Source organism: Macadamia integrifolia, chromosome 1, assembly GCF_013358625.1.
Source record: "Macadamia integrifolia cultivar HAES 741 chromosome 1, SCU_Mint_v3, whole genome shotgun sequence".
NCBI classification, from domain to species: Eukaryota; Viridiplantae; Streptophyta; class Magnoliopsida; order Proteales; family Proteaceae; genus Macadamia; species Macadamia integrifolia.
This window is the reverse complement of record NC_056557.1, coordinates 26,535,329-26,550,747: the sequence shown is the minus strand read 5'-3', so window position 1 is coordinate 26,550,747 and position 15,419 is coordinate 26,535,329. Positions and strand designations below refer to the sequence as shown.

Sequence of the window (15,419 nt, the reverse complement as noted above, 5' to 3'; positions counted from 1 at the left end):
TTCCCATACAAATAGAATTGGTTAGTAAAAATATATAGCCTCAGAGAAAAAACAGGACTACCTAGAAGGGCTCTGTTTTCTTCTCTGGTGAGTTCTGTTTTGAGTCTTTTGCATTTAGACCAAAGCTTGGCTATCTGCACCTTCACCTAATAATATCTACAATAAGCCAAAGCCAATGAGTCGGCCGTCCAGCGGTTTTCATTTAGATCAATCACAACGTCCACATCCAAAGGGAGCTCGTGAACAAACTTAGGTTTGTTTGGTCACAACCACCTAAAGCTAGAAAGCCCATACATGCTTTTCGAATATTCACCGCCAGAGTGATATTTTAGCCAACCTCCAAAAAAAAAAATTTATTTACCTAATAATGTGATCCTCTTACACTGGCACGAGAACCAATAAAATAAATGCACAGGAACAACAATAAACGTGAAATTTTTGTAGTTCACAAGGTTGGGACCATCATTGCACTTGTACATGCACAAGAGACACAACCAAATAGTGTTCTTTATCCCACCCCCACCAAAAAACAAAAAGAAACCTACCCAACAAACCAGGGCCATATAGCCAGAGAGGTAAGGGAGGGAGAAACGGACGGACGGACGGACGGACGGAGGGAGGAATCATTATTACCCTCACTTTTCTCTCATGTTTCCAAGATCAGCCAAACAACACCACCACAGAGAGAAACCCTTTCCCTCACTTTTCCCACCCTTGACTCCTTGAGGCCTCGACCAAATAACAAGGCCAAAAAAAAAAAAAAAATCCTTCCCAAAGATCTAGTCTTGGACGTACAGGCCACCAAGTATTAAGCAGATTCTAATAGGACAACTAGCTGGGTATGCCCTGCTGGTCCAAATACCACCACCCTGACCCTTAAACAGTTTTTTTTTTTTGATAGGATGTCCCTTACACAGTCACACTTGCACAGTCTGGATTTTATAAAGATGTCTGCCACATGCTGCCATAGAAGCCAAGTCTCCCCACCCCCCACATAAAAATATGAACTCTCTTTATCTCCAGAATAATAAGAAAAAATAATGGCCAGCACACATGATCACCCCACCCAATCAAAAAGAGCAAGTAATCATACACTTCTTCTATCTTTATACTTTATTCCATTGAAAAATTACAAGCTTTTTTCTTCTCCATGGAACAAAAATTTTCATCTCTGACTTGAAAAATAACACTATTAAATATCTTACTTTGTTCAACTAAATAACCCATTAAAGATTTAAGACAAAATTCATTAAGAGAGCATACCCAACAAAGCCAATCAAATTTTACCAATAACCTCACCATAGACACATCCATATTCATACCCGCCAGAAGCATTGTGACAGAAATCATATTGAACAGCAAGAAAACCTTCCCTCAGTCTGCTTTGATCCATCAGCTCCATTGTTGACGAGGCTTACCCTGTTGACAGACAATTCAGCCTTGTAGGTATCGGAGTTCAGGACTTTCCTGCTGACATTGTTGTAGATCTCCTTGATAACCATTTCAAAAGCTTTTTTAACATTTGTAGAATCTAGTGCGGATGTCTCCATGAAAAACAGGCCTTCTGCTTCTGCGAGGCTTTTTCCTTCTTCTACACTCACATCCCTAATGTTATCCAAATCGCATTTGTTCCCCACCAGCATTTTCGCCACTGTCGTATCAGAATGTGCTGCATGATTGTTCCATAAAAAATTCAGTCTCAACTCCAGGAGAAACGATAAGTAAAACTCACTGAAGAGAATCCAATGACATGGTAGAAAATTTGTGAGAATCAGAACTAGAACAAGGCAAAATCATACATAATTAGAATTTTGACAAACACATAATGACAATGTGGGCATGTCATTGCTATGAAAATATTTGAAACCCAACAATAAATGAACCCACATAAAAGATCAATTAAGTACAACCAGTATTGTGATTATAACCACTTATTTTAAACTATTCGATTGGCAGAAGGTAGTAGTTGAATTAAAGCTCCGGGGAGTGAAACCTAGAGATCAGATGGTAAAAAATCTCACAAGTCCATACTGCATTCAAGGTAGAGACCATTCAATGGTGGGATCTGGTCCACTGCACGGAACATAACAATATGAAACATCAAAGGAGTGGATGTGTGTAATCATCATAATCTTCTGATCTTGAGTGTCTCTTTTGATATCAACAGATTGGATTTTTGTAATCATCATAATCTTCTGGTCTTGAGTGGCTTTTGATATGGCGTTATTTGCTTTTTGGGGGACCTCAACCTTTTCTTCATTAAAAAAAAAAAAATCCATCCAAGGAAAACAAGGACATATAGAATACTGTTTGACTTAGGAATGTACTCAGATGATCCTGGATGTTTAAAAATAGTTGGTCTATGCAACAGCTAAGGTGGAGAGCATGTAATGATGGGTCCTGACCCACTGAATGAGAGATATTGTAGTTTTTGTATTAAAAGTTTAAGGAATGGGTGTGACGTGGGAAAATACATTCATTGTTTCTATCATGGTTCAATTCAATGTAGAATCAAGGAAGATTACGAGTTCCACTTGTCTGCCATACAAGTTATGAATCTCCAATAAAGGAACATGAGTTCATCAAATTACCTGAACTTCTATCCATATGTTAATTTTGCTAATTATTAGGACCACAATATGCACCACCAGGGGCTCTTTTTTTTTCAGACAGGAGTTTGGTTGATACCTTGATTCCTCAGCAGGTACTTGAACAGTTAAAAGTTCTATAATTTTTGGCAAGTTTTAATTAAATATTTCTTGCAGATCCTAGTTCTCTATTTATAGTAAGTTAAAAATTGATCACTTACAGTTACAATAAGCTGGTCTTATTATTTTTCATAAATAGGATTTTTCTGTATTAACAGGAAAATTTTGATATGTTTACCAGATTTATTGGGTTGGGTGATTAATTGAAATAGAGTTTTTCTAATTTTAGTGGGTTTTAAAATTTTAAAGTCTCCAGTGATTAGTAGGAAATTTTTAAATTCTTTTCCAATTATGCCCCCACCACTTTATTTCAGACGTTCAAAAATCCTATCACTCAAACTCGTGTGCCATTTTTTTTAAATAGCCTTATCAGATTTTTGTCTCATGCTGTAGAAGCAGGGATATAAAGGTAAAAATAATTGGGTGCCAGCTTAGTGGCACATGCATTTGTGCTACTTATATATATATATATATATATATATAGATTATAATGTGAACATGTTTAACTATTAACAAAATTTGTTTTGGAGCAATGCTGAAATCTGAAAAACATACATTACCTAGATAAAAGTCTTTTTCTTCTTGTTGCTTTTTATATTAATTATTCCCTTTTACGAATAACTGATTTATTCAACAAAAAGGGAAAAGTGTGTATGAAGTAAAGTTAGGGCACTACATTCACCTTGTATCATGATTCATGAAGCTTATCTTGACATCTCTTGTTTGTTTCTTGGTCATGCAAAAGTGTTTCCTATGCAGTTTCATTCACAGTACCGGACAGAGACAAGTTTATATTGTTTATAANTTTTTTTTTTTTTTTTTTGATAGGATGTCCCTTACACAGTCACACTTGCACAGTCTGGATCATAGTTAGCAAATTCGGATTCGGGAATTATTCGGCCGAAGAATTATTCGGAATAATTCGTTTGGTTAATTTAAGGGTTCGGTCAAAAAAGCGGTCAAAAAAGCGGACAAAATAAAAATCGGATTCGGATTCGGATTCGAGAATTATTCGAGTACCAAAATAAAAGTCGGGCAAAAAATTCGGATGTTATTTTTTTATAATTTATTGTATCTATTTTATTTATTAAGTAATTAACTGTTCAAAAATCAAAAATAGGGAGCCTTGTGCACCAGGTATGCCCTTTCTTGGATTGAAATCCAATGGATAGATTTCAAGATATTGAAGAATCCAACTGGAACTAAGAAACCACAAAATAGTAAAATCAATTGGCATATTTTAGCGTTCTGAACAATAAAAAAATATTGATCCAAATAATGAATAATCAGCAAACATAAATCAGATTCAGAAAAAGAATGATTCAGTTTCAAAAATCAGAATTTGAAAATGGTATAGAGCTAGGAATCTTTATCGATCTGGATTTTGAAATCTAGAACAGATATGAAACTTAAGAATAGAAAAGCAAATTGATGGGCAATATTCCAGTGACTGTTTGATAAACAACTTAATAATCAGATATTAGATTAAGAACAAATCTGAAATTTGAGAAATTTAAGCAGAACATCAGATTGCAGAGTTAAAATATTCAGAGTTTCTGATCTGATTTCTATGGAGAAGAATAAAGATAGGAGAGAAGGTATCCACCTGACTGCAGGCTTGGAATCCCACCAGAGCCTTCACCCTGAATCAGTCTGAAATTCACAGAACCAGAGCAGAAAGCTTCTATTCAATCATGAAAATCATGGGAAGGTGACAGGGCTAGACTCATTAAAATAGCAACTACACCCAACCCACAAGTAGGACTGTGCGGTATAATTTTCAGCAACTGAAGGGAACCGATGGCTAAGGAACCAAGGCGATATGTACACTTCAAGAGATAACTGTTGGTCAGAGGAAGAAAGGATGTGATGCTTTTTCAATCCACACCTCCAAAGGAACCAAAGATTTGGAACCTTATTCTCTCTGTGATTGTGGAGAAGGTCTGCCTCAAACCCAATCTTATTGAATAAAGCTTTGGAAAAGTTGTAGCATCTACCACAAGGAGCTGCCGTGGGCGCCGGTGGCCAAAAGTCCACCCACTGTTAATCCCCACCAGTAGGGCGAGTAAGGCTGTATGACGGCCAAGATCCCAATCGCACTGTTAATCCACTGTCCACCCACTGTAAACGCCGACCCTCTGTAAACGCCGACCCTCTGTGCGACAGTGGGGATTAACAGTGCGAGGGTGGGCAGTGGCACCGACCACCGTCTGTGGAGCAGGTGCGGCGGTCGCCGTCGTCCTTGGCACCGACCACCGTCTGTGGAGCCGGTAATGTCAGTCTTCCAGAAACAAAAACGGCTCCTTTTAGTCTTTATTTTGGCTTTTGTCCCATGCTCTCAGCTCTCCTCACGAGTCACCTACCTTCGAACTCACGAAGTCACCGGAGACATGGATTGGAAGAGACATCAAGTGACTGAGACCGACAGAGTCGCCGGTCGGAGTCTCGGAGATGGAGAGGATGAGGGTTTGGGGGAAGAAACAGAAAGAAACGAAAGTTCAGAAACCCTCTTTTTGGCTTTTGTAATTCGATTTTTTTTTTTTTTAATAAAGTGTGTTTGAACCGAATTATTCGGTTTAAAACGGTTCGGTCCGATATAATCGCGATTTTAAATCTAATTAGAAAAAGGCACGATTTTTAAAGAATTTTATTTATAATTCGGATTCGGTCAGAATTTTTCGTTTAATTCGGAAAAATTCTGTTCGCGCGTATAATTCGGCGAATTTAACAACTCTGGTCTGGATTTTATAAAGATGTCTGCCACATGCTGCCATAGAAGCCAAGTCTCCCCACCCCCCACATAAAAATATGAACTCTCTTTATCTCCAGAATAATAAGAAAAAATAATGGCCAGCACACATGATCACCCCACCCAATCAAAAAGAGCAAGTAATCATACACTTCTTCTATCTTTATACTTTATTCCATTGAAAAATTACAAGCTTTTTTCTTCTCCATGGAACAAAAATTTTCATCTCTGACTTGAAAAATAACACTATTAAATATCTTACTTTGTTCAACTAAATAACCCATTAAAGATTTAAGACAAAATTCATTAAGAGAGCATACCCAACAAAGCCAATCAAATTTTACCAATAACCTCACCATAGACACATCCATATTCATACCCGCCAGAAGCATTGTGACAGAAATCATATTGAACAGCAAGAAAACCTTCCCTCAGTCTGCTTTGATCCATCAGCTCCATTGTTGACGAGGCTTACCCTGTTGACAGACAATTCAGCCTTGTAGGTATCGGAGTTCAGGACTTTCCTGCTGACATTGTTGTAGATCTCCTTGATAACCATTTCAAAAGCTTTTTTAACATTTGTAGAATCTAGTGCGGATGTCTCCATGAAAAACAGGCCTTCTGCTTCTGCGAGGCTTTTTCCTTCTTCTACACTCACATCCCTAATGTTATCCAAATCGCATTTGTTCCCCACCAGCATTTTCGCCACTGTCGTATCAGAATGTGCTGCATGATTGTTCCATAAAAAATTCAGTCTCAACTCCAGGAGAAACGATAAGTAAAACTCACTGAAGAGAATCCAATGACAAGGTAGAAAATGTGTGAGAATCAGAACTAGAACAAGGCAAAATCATACATAATTAGAATTTTGACAAACACATAATGACAATGTGGGCATGTCATTGCTATGAAAATATTTGAAACCCAACAATAAATGAACCCACATAAAAGATCAATTAAGTACAACCAGTATTGTGATTATAACCACTTATTTTAAACTATTCGATTGGCAGAAGGTAGTAGTTGAATTAAAGCTCCGGGGAGTGAAACCTAGAGATCAGATGGTAAAAAATCTCACAAGTCCATACTGCATTCAAGGTAGAGACCATTCAGTGGTGGGATCTGGTCCACTGCACGGAACATAACAATATGAAACATCAAAGGAGTGGATGTGTGTAATCATCATAATCTTCTGATCTTGAGTGTCTCTTTTGATTTCAACAGATTGGATTTTTGTAATTATCATAATCTTCTGGTCTTGAGTGGCTTTTGATATGGCGTTATTTGCTTTTTGGGGGACCTCAACCTTTTCTTCATTAAAAAAAAAAAAATCCATCCAAGGAAAACAAGGACATATAGAATACTGTTTGACTTAGGAATGTACTCAGATGATCCTGGATGTTTAAAAATAGTTGGTCTATGCAACAGCTAAGGTGGAGAGCATGTAATGATGGGTCCTGACCCACTGAATGAGAGATATTGTAGTTTTTGTATTTAAAGGTTAAGGAATGGGTGTGACGTGGGAAAATACATTCATTGTTTCTATCATGGTTCAATTCAATGTAGAATCAAGGAAGATTACGAGTTCCACTTGTCTGCCATACAAGTTATGAATCTCCAATAAAGGAACATGAGTTCATCAAATTACCCGAACTTCTATCCATATGTTAATTTTGCTAATTATTAGGACCACAATATGCACCACCAGGGGCTGTTTTTTTTCAGACAGGAGTTTGGTTGATACCTTGATTCCTCAGCAGGTACTTGAACAGTTAAAAGTTCTATAATTTTTGGCAAGTTTTAATTAAATATTTCTTGCAGATCCTAGTTCTCTATTTATAGTAAGTTAAAAATTGATCACTTACAGTTACAATAAGCTGGTCTTATTATTTTTCATAAATAGGATTTTTCTGTATTAACAGGAAAATTTTGATATGTTTACCAGATTTATTGGGTTGGGTGATTAATTGAAATAGAGTTTTTCTAATTTTAGTGGGTTTTAAAATTTTAAAGTCTCCAGTGATTAGTAGGAAATTTTTAAATTCTTTTCCAATTATGCCCCCACCACTTTATTTCAGACGTTCAAAAATCCTATCACCCCAACTCGTGTGCCATTTTTTTTTAATAGCCTTATCAGATTTTTGTCTCATGCTGTAGAAGCAGGGATATAAAGGTAAAAATAATTGGGTGCCAGCTTAGTGGCACATGCATTTGTGCTACTTATATATATATATATATATATATATAGATTATAATGTGAACATGTTTAACTATTAACAAAATTTGTTTTGGAGCAATGCTGAAATCTGAAAAACATACATTACCTAGACACAAGTCTTTTTCTTCTTGTTGCTTTTTATATTAATTATTCCCTTTTACGAATAACTGATTTATTCAACAAAAAGGGAAAAGTGTGTATGAAGTAAAGTTAGGGCACTACATTCACCTTGTATCATGATTCATGAAGCTTATCTTGACATCTCTTGTTTGTTTCTTGATCATGCAAAAGTGTTTCCTATGCAGTTTCATTCACAGTACCGGACAGAGACAAGTTTATATTGTTTATAACATTCCTCTCTTTTCTTTTTTTTTTTTTTTTTGGGGGGGGGGGGTGGGTGTATACAATTTACATATGGATTGTTATAAGTTTTGAAGGAATCAGGCACTATAATTTTTAGCAGGGCAAAACCGGAACAATTTTTAGTTTTAGTGATTGCTAAGAATGGTAGTGATACTGATATTTCAAACAAACCATCATGCTTGGAGTTACTAAGTACCCAAAGAATTGCATGCTTACATTTAGTAAATATGATTCAACTTACTCATGGGCATTAGCATGCTATGCTGTACCTAAAATTCATATCAACCTATGTAGCTTTATCAATATCTAATGCTTATATGCAAACCAACCCAATGTCTCTTCAATGGAAACAGTAGCTAGCACTTAATCTATAAGATATAGTCTGTCACGACATGATATTGGATGTGAGAACTCTGGTTTTCTGTTCACCAACAACAGCCCTGTAGCCAACAACAACCTTTTGTACTAAACTTACTATCTCCTAATCCAAGATCCGCAAGCCGTAAAACAGGGAAAAGGAAATTAGAAAGTAAAGAAAATAAATTTGAGTGTGACAGCAGGATAAAACAGTTGTTTGGACACCAAAAAATGCATAGGGTAAGGAAAAAAAATTCCATCTTCGTTTGAAGAAATAAAATAAACTAGCAGGAAGGGAAATGCAATGCCTAGCAATTCTGACTAGAAATTGAGTAGTTATCCAACACTATAATATCTCAGCCTCCTCCACTTTCAAAAATGTTTAAGAGAATTACTTATTGAGTGAGATGCAACAACTGCCCCAATAAAATCAACATGATCTTCCTCAAGCACCTAGATCTCTATGGAGAATTTGAGGTATCTCATTCCAAGAATTAAGAACTTCATAGGATCAAATTGGAAGAATCAAAAATCTATTAAAAAAAAAAAGGACAATATTTGACATATGAACAAGAACTACAACATTTGTGATAAAGGTAATATCTCCAAGAAAAGAAAGAATTACAAGGCAACATTTGAAAAGAGATGTAGAACTTCATCCATAAATAATTACAAGGCAAAAGAAGATCATAGCAACACCACTCCGTAAAATCCTATTAGCCCCTTTTAAGCCTCTAATGAAATAAGTTGCAACAGAAATACACAAACATATATATGTATACTACATGTAAAACAGAAATAAACAAATAAACAATCAACTAAAGGCTTGAAGCATTCCCCAGAGAATCAGATCTTCAAGTCCTAATCACCAGAAACATCCACCCAATAACCCAAATCCTACGATCCAAAAAAGACAAAACTGAAATCAAACAAATGGGCACTAGGGTTCTCTCAACTGAATCAGATTTATCCATCAAGATGCATTTTTTCCCAGAAAAAAAAGACAGTACTTACTGTTGAGCTCGTCGAGCCATCGACCAACACTATCGAAGGTGGTGCGTCTGCTGATATCATAGACAACAAGGGCACCCACAGCTCCTCTGTAGTAAGCAGAGGTCACAGCACGAAAACGCTCTTGACCTGCAGTATCCCAAATCTGGGCCTTAACCTCCTTACCATCGATTTCGATGCTCTGGGTCTGAAACTCAACACCGATCGTCGCCTTTGAATGCATGTTAAACTCGTTCCGAGCATACCTCGACAGCAAATTCGACTTACCCACAGCAGAATCTCCTATTATCACTATCTTGAACAAGTACTCCTCACCTTCTTCATGCTCATCATCCATTTTGATCTGTTTTTCTGTACCTCAGTTCACAGAGACAGAGAAGATATAGCTGAGATGAAGAGGGGTCTGTAAATTTTAGCAGAATTTTTTCTGTAGAAGAAGGAGAAGAAGGTGAGGGTCTATTCTGGATTTCCAGGGGATTCTGAAAAAAGCAGAAAGGTGTCTAAGTTTGGAGGAAAAAAAAGGTTAAAAGGATGGCAAGGACAAACTGCGGAAGTAGCGGGTCTCAGATTTTTTGATTTTGTGGTTTCTACACGTTAGTCAATGCTTCCATACCTAATTATTTTTCTTAAATTTATAAATTTGTGGGCTAATATGTCCATGGCTTTGGTAGAAAATACGGATATATCCTTTTCGATAAAATAAAATTAAAAGAAAAAAGAAGGAAATACAGAGCCTTTAGTTTGATCATGATTGTAACTGATTGACAGGTGACCACGTTTGAATAATAATGGAATCAGTCAATACTTTAATAGGTGTGGTTAGCTTTTATCACGTTTGAATGCTGACGAAGAGGAGACAATGACTACTAGTTGAGAATATTGATATATAATTCCAGTGGCCCTTGGGTATTGAAAAATTTTAATAAATTGAAGAGCAAATTTGACGGGTCAAAATCGTCTATTTTTCTTCATCACTGATTTTCTTGTTTTGCTATTTGTAGAAAACGACATGTGGTATTACTTTAAATGAACGGCTAAGATTGAGTTAAAAACCAATTTTACTTGTAAACTGGATGTAATCTTGACCGTTGATGATGAATTGAACATGTGTCATCTTCTGCAACTAACAAAACACAAGAAAAATAGGGATGAGAAAAACAGACGATTTTTTTCCAAATTTTACTCTCTCCATCTCGTGGTGTTTTTATTTATTATATTTTCTTTCCCATAAAAGTTTAAAATTACACCCATCCCCTATGGTATTAATACGATTAAAATTTTATGACAAGAATCTTTCTTTGTTGTTCCCTTTTTCTGATATAGCAGCACCTATCTCTTTTACTTGAATCCTGTGTCCTATAGTTCCTCAATATCGGCCTAATCATCCCTATTCATTTATTATCATCTTCAGTTCTATAGACTATAAATCCTAGAGCTTCCCTCTTCTCTCTAACCAGGACAGCGTCATGAGGTTACAGAGTAACCAAGATCTCCAACTATCGAATCAGCTTGTGTCACCCTAATGGAGGAAGTAGCCCAAGTTCAGAGCTTCAAAGGTAAGTGGGCTCTCATCAGAACCAAACTTACCGATCTCCCCACCCATCTCAAAGATGTCTCTGACTTTCTCAATTTCTCTACCAACCCACTCTCCTAATTAGAACTCGTACGCTCCATCTACCAAACCCTCACCGATGCGCTCTCCCTCGCAAGAAACCGTGGCCATGTGAATCTTTCCACCGGTAAGCTCTAGACACAGAGTAATATCGACGGATGGCGGCCAAGCTCCACCAGCACATCCAAGACTGTGACCTCTTTCTCAGAAGCGGTGTCCCTCACCAATTAAAAAAAAAAAATCAACATGTAATCTCACATTAAGGTCAGGGTATTTTGGGATTTAAAATAAAATTTTATATCATGCATCATCACTTAACAGCCGGCGATTCATTGCGTGGGTACAATTGATGAATCTACAACATCAAAAGGATTGTCATATAATTTTAAACTTCGCAGGGGATGGGGGTATGTTATAAATGAAAACGTCAAGGGAGGGAAGTGAAATTTCCTCTAAATTGAAAAGTAAAAAAGTCCATTTACATGGGCACCTAGGATTATCTTTCTGTCTTTCAATGCACCAATTTTTTCTTGGTAGAAATTTTATGCAATAAACTTAGGTTTGTCTCTTCATAAAAAAAAAAAAAAAAAAAAAAACAAAAAAAAAAGAGTAAATAATTAAAGAAATAAACTAATTTGTTTCATTTTTATCAAATAAATAGATTAAAAAAAATAACCCTTTCCCATATTGCAAGATGATGTAATAAATTTTAAACCAAAAAAATATGTAACAATAACAACTACTTGGTTAAATGAAAATAGAATCCAGCTTTCCTTGTGAATAGGGATTGAGATATGCATAAAAGGTATTGTGAAGGTATATTGGGAATGTAAAAAAATTCTACAAGAGTTTGTGAACTCTAAAATGATGGATGAACTGTCCTTTTTGAATTTAAGAAAACTTTCTCTAATAAGATATGGTCTAGAATCTAAACTACTTGTTAAACTTAAAATCAAAACTATCATTTTTGTTAGGATATTATCTGTGTAATCCAAAGGTGAAAAATCAGATTTTTTTTTACTTGCCCTCTTCAAAACCTGGAAAGTGGAAAGTCAAGCAAGTTGAAACTGGTCGGGACGAATCAATTTTTTCTTTTTAAAATTAAATATGTAACATCACTTCTACCTCCCTACCCCTGTATGTACATGCAAATTCAGCGGTAGTGTAACTAATCATCATTTCACAAAGCAAAACCCTTTGTCTTTAACCATTTAAAGGGGGAAAAAAAAATCTTAGTGTTACGACAAGTGGTGAGAAATGTATTGTAATCATGGTCCTCATTTTATCACATGGAAGAGTGATATGGCAACTACTTTAGATATCTAGCTAGGAAATGATCTAGGTCAGCCATATGTCAAAATTTTATCTTGAAGTCAACCATTTTCCCTTTCAATGAATGGCATACCTTCCATCTATGTCCTTACACCCCCTTCAAGTCCTATGCACCCTCTTTGAATTAATTTTTAATGCTTCCTCTCCAATCTAGATATTGGGGTGAATCTTGACATGTGAATAGGAAAACATGGGTTTTCCTAGTCTAGAAAACATGGGTTTTCCTAGTCTAGAAAACTTGAGCCCATTTGAGTTTCCACATTCCACAAATAATACATAGCTATAAAAATTTAAAAGACCAAGTTGTGGGTGGGGTGCTTTAAATGCAAACATTGGGTTTCACGAGGGTTTTGAGAAAAGATACCCTTATCGGCTTGGGCTATCTCTTCTCAGCAAGCAAAGGGTCTAAAGAACTATCATATTGAGATAATGGATACTAATTTTTAAGAATTAATCGGATTGAAGTGATAGTGTCATCATTCGCTAGAATTGAAATATCTGGGAGATCCGGGTCACAATTTGTATTGATGAAAGAAATCGTTGGAATTCCCAAAGTGAAACATTCTCAAACGACCATCGGTTATCTGTCCCTTCTGAGATATAGGCACACTGAGCCTTCTATGTTGATCCCTTAGGATGGAGGGCCATAGAGTAGGTGTAGAAGGACGTTGGGTAGGGGGTACAGAATTACGAAAAGGAGTTATGAGAGAGTTAGGCTGTTGCTTCATCTTATTACGTCCCAACATTGTTTCATGACCCTCATCTCGCTGAATTAATAAGGAATTTGATTGATTTGGGAATGTGTGGGAGAAGCCTAAAGGAAAGGAGACCCAACATGCCGAGGCAAGTGCTTACTTCGTTCTTCCTCATACTCTTTCTTATCAACTTAAGCGCACTCATCCTTACTTAAGCAATCACTTTGGCATTTGCTGCATGAATGCACTATAAGATCAGGAATGCCCTCAATGATCCCTTCCTCTCCCATAGAGGCTTTCACCCACACTAGCACTAGTTTATGGTGATATCCAACTCAAAAGCCCGAACACAAACAAGTCAATTAGCTAAAACCAAAGCGTTGGAGCTGACAACTGCGAGACTAGGAGAATAGGAAAGACTTGGTATATGATCCATGCCTTCGTTCAGTGTGACTCCACTCGTTTGTAAGTCCCCTTGGAGATAGGGGCGAGCCGCCTTGTCTACGAAGCAGAGCGACCTCACTATATCAATGAGTGAAGGGCCTGCCGAATCCTGAAAAATGAGAGACAAAAGTTGCTTTTTTGAAAAATTAGGGAAAGCACCCCGTCCGATGGTTCCTGTTCGGACGTCCTCCTTTTCAATAACCCTTTGTGTGTGGTGAGATACATTGCTTTCCCATCAAAGGTTCAGAGTTTTTCAACAGATGGGCATAATCTTGGCCTATTGAATGAGCAATTCAATCCAAAATAGATCCTCATTTATATGCTAAATAAATTGATTTAGTTTTTGTCTATTGATATGAATCTAGCGATCTGAGTTCAAGCCGTTGGGTTCGAAAGTGGATCAAAAGAGATTGGCGATCTCATCTATCTAATGAATTGAGGAGTCAAGATACTAACAGAAGGGTCCAGCCTGCATGCACTCCCCTTGTCCTCAACAGGAATCTCACAAGGCCCTTCCATAGAGAGTTTTGAGGTTGGCGACTCACCCATTCAGCGACTTCGGCACATATCTGGGCATTATCAAGATGAATGGAAAATGTTTGTTGTGATCTAGCCCCATCCTTTTCCTGAAAGGGGCTGAAGAAGATAGTGCCGACTTACTGATCTGACAGGTCCTGTCTGAGATGAACTAGCCATCAGATGTGATACTACCTCAAGGGCTCTTTGAACAGTTGCTTGCACTCTGCCATTTTTTCATTGGTTTGATAGGATGGATTAGGGGTGTCAACGGTCCGGGTTGGTGCGGTTTCGGTCCGGTTCCACCGGTTTCGGTGTGACTTTAGAACTAACCGAAACCGCCCCATTAAGGAATTATCGGTTTCGGTCCGGTGTCGGCTTCGGTGCGGTTTGGGTTCGGGTTGTACCGGTTTGGATTTATCAGGTTCATTTCGGTTTGGATCGGTTTTTTAAACCGGTATGGACCATTAGCTTGGGCACTTGGGCTTGGGCGCTTGGGCACTTGGGCTTGGGCAGTTGGGCTTGGGCACTTGGGTTTTGACAGGTTGAACTTGAATAGTTGATAAATGTTGGGCTTGGGCACTTGGGCTACTGTTGGTCCAGTTGGACACTTGGGGCCTTGGGCTTCTCCCACTTGAGAGTTGGCCCAGTTAGATTAATGAGTTTTAACTTTTAAGTCCGGTTTTATATCGGGCCGGTTTGGATCGGTTCCGGTTTCGGTGCACATTTCCGGTGTTTCCGGTGGCCCAATGGTCTAACCCGAACCGAACCGAGACCGGATTCAATTTTAAATACAAACCGAAACCGGCCCGATAAGCCACCGGTTCGGTTTGGATCGGGCTTAATCGGTTTGGTCCGGTCCGGTTTAACCAGTCCGGTTTAGATATTGACACCCCTAGGATGGATCAAAAAAGGGAGAGAACATATCAGAGTTGGATGGGAAACGGGGCAACTGAGTTGCATCGAAGGTGCCAACTGGGCAGTTAGGGATCAGATCTTTGGAACAGGGGCTGGGTGGGCCGTACAACCAGTGGGACCTTTCACTCAGAGCTCTTTCTCAAGGGTTCTCCCTCACATGGGGGTGGACTGGTGCAGCACGGGTAAGATCTTCATGGGTTGGGCTTTCTCACTAATTCCTACTAAAATCTCTTTCTTTTCTCCTTCCCCATTTTCTCTATTAGTATCCTCCCCCAAAAGTGGATCCCTTTGGATGACTTGTAGTCGGTTTTTCATTCTAATCAGTGGTTGGTACAGTGTGTACCAGGTAAGGTGGTTTGATAGTGATCAGTTTGTATCCTCTTGCAAAAGGTGCATGCATATAAATATATGATTGAATGGCAGTGGACCTTTTTTTAGTCATTCATTGAATGATAAATCACTACAAGTGACGGAGATACACGATTTAAATAACGGA

The 15,419-nt window shown here is 37.7% G+C and overlaps 1 protein-coding gene across 1 annotated transcript; it reads right to left on the bottom strand.

Moving 5' to 3' along the window:
* Positions 1-5,598: 5,598 nt before the first annotated feature.
* LOC122084176 (ras-related protein RABA5c-like) lies at positions 5,599-9,968 on the bottom strand. The gene is made up of 2 exons (XM_042652260.1): positions 9,410-9,968; positions 5,599-6,183 (listed from the first exon to the last, which is right to left on the bottom strand). The coding sequence occupies exons 1-2, from the start codon at positions 9,741-9,743 to the stop codon at positions 5,861-5,863; spliced, it is 657 nt and encodes a 218-aa protein (XP_042508194.1). The 5' UTR covers positions 9,744-9,968; the 3' UTR covers positions 5,599-5,860.
* Positions 9,969-15,419: the final 5,451 nt, after the last annotated feature.

Coding starts and splice junctions, on each gene's coding strand:
- LOC122084176 (XM_042652260.1), bottom strand. CDS start 9,743: ATGGATGATGAGCATGAAGAAGGTGAGGAGTACTTGTTCAAGATAGTG. Junction 6,184..9,409: donor ATGGCTCGACGAGCTCAACA/GTAAGTACTGTC, acceptor ACAATCATGCAG/CACATTCTGATACGACAGTG.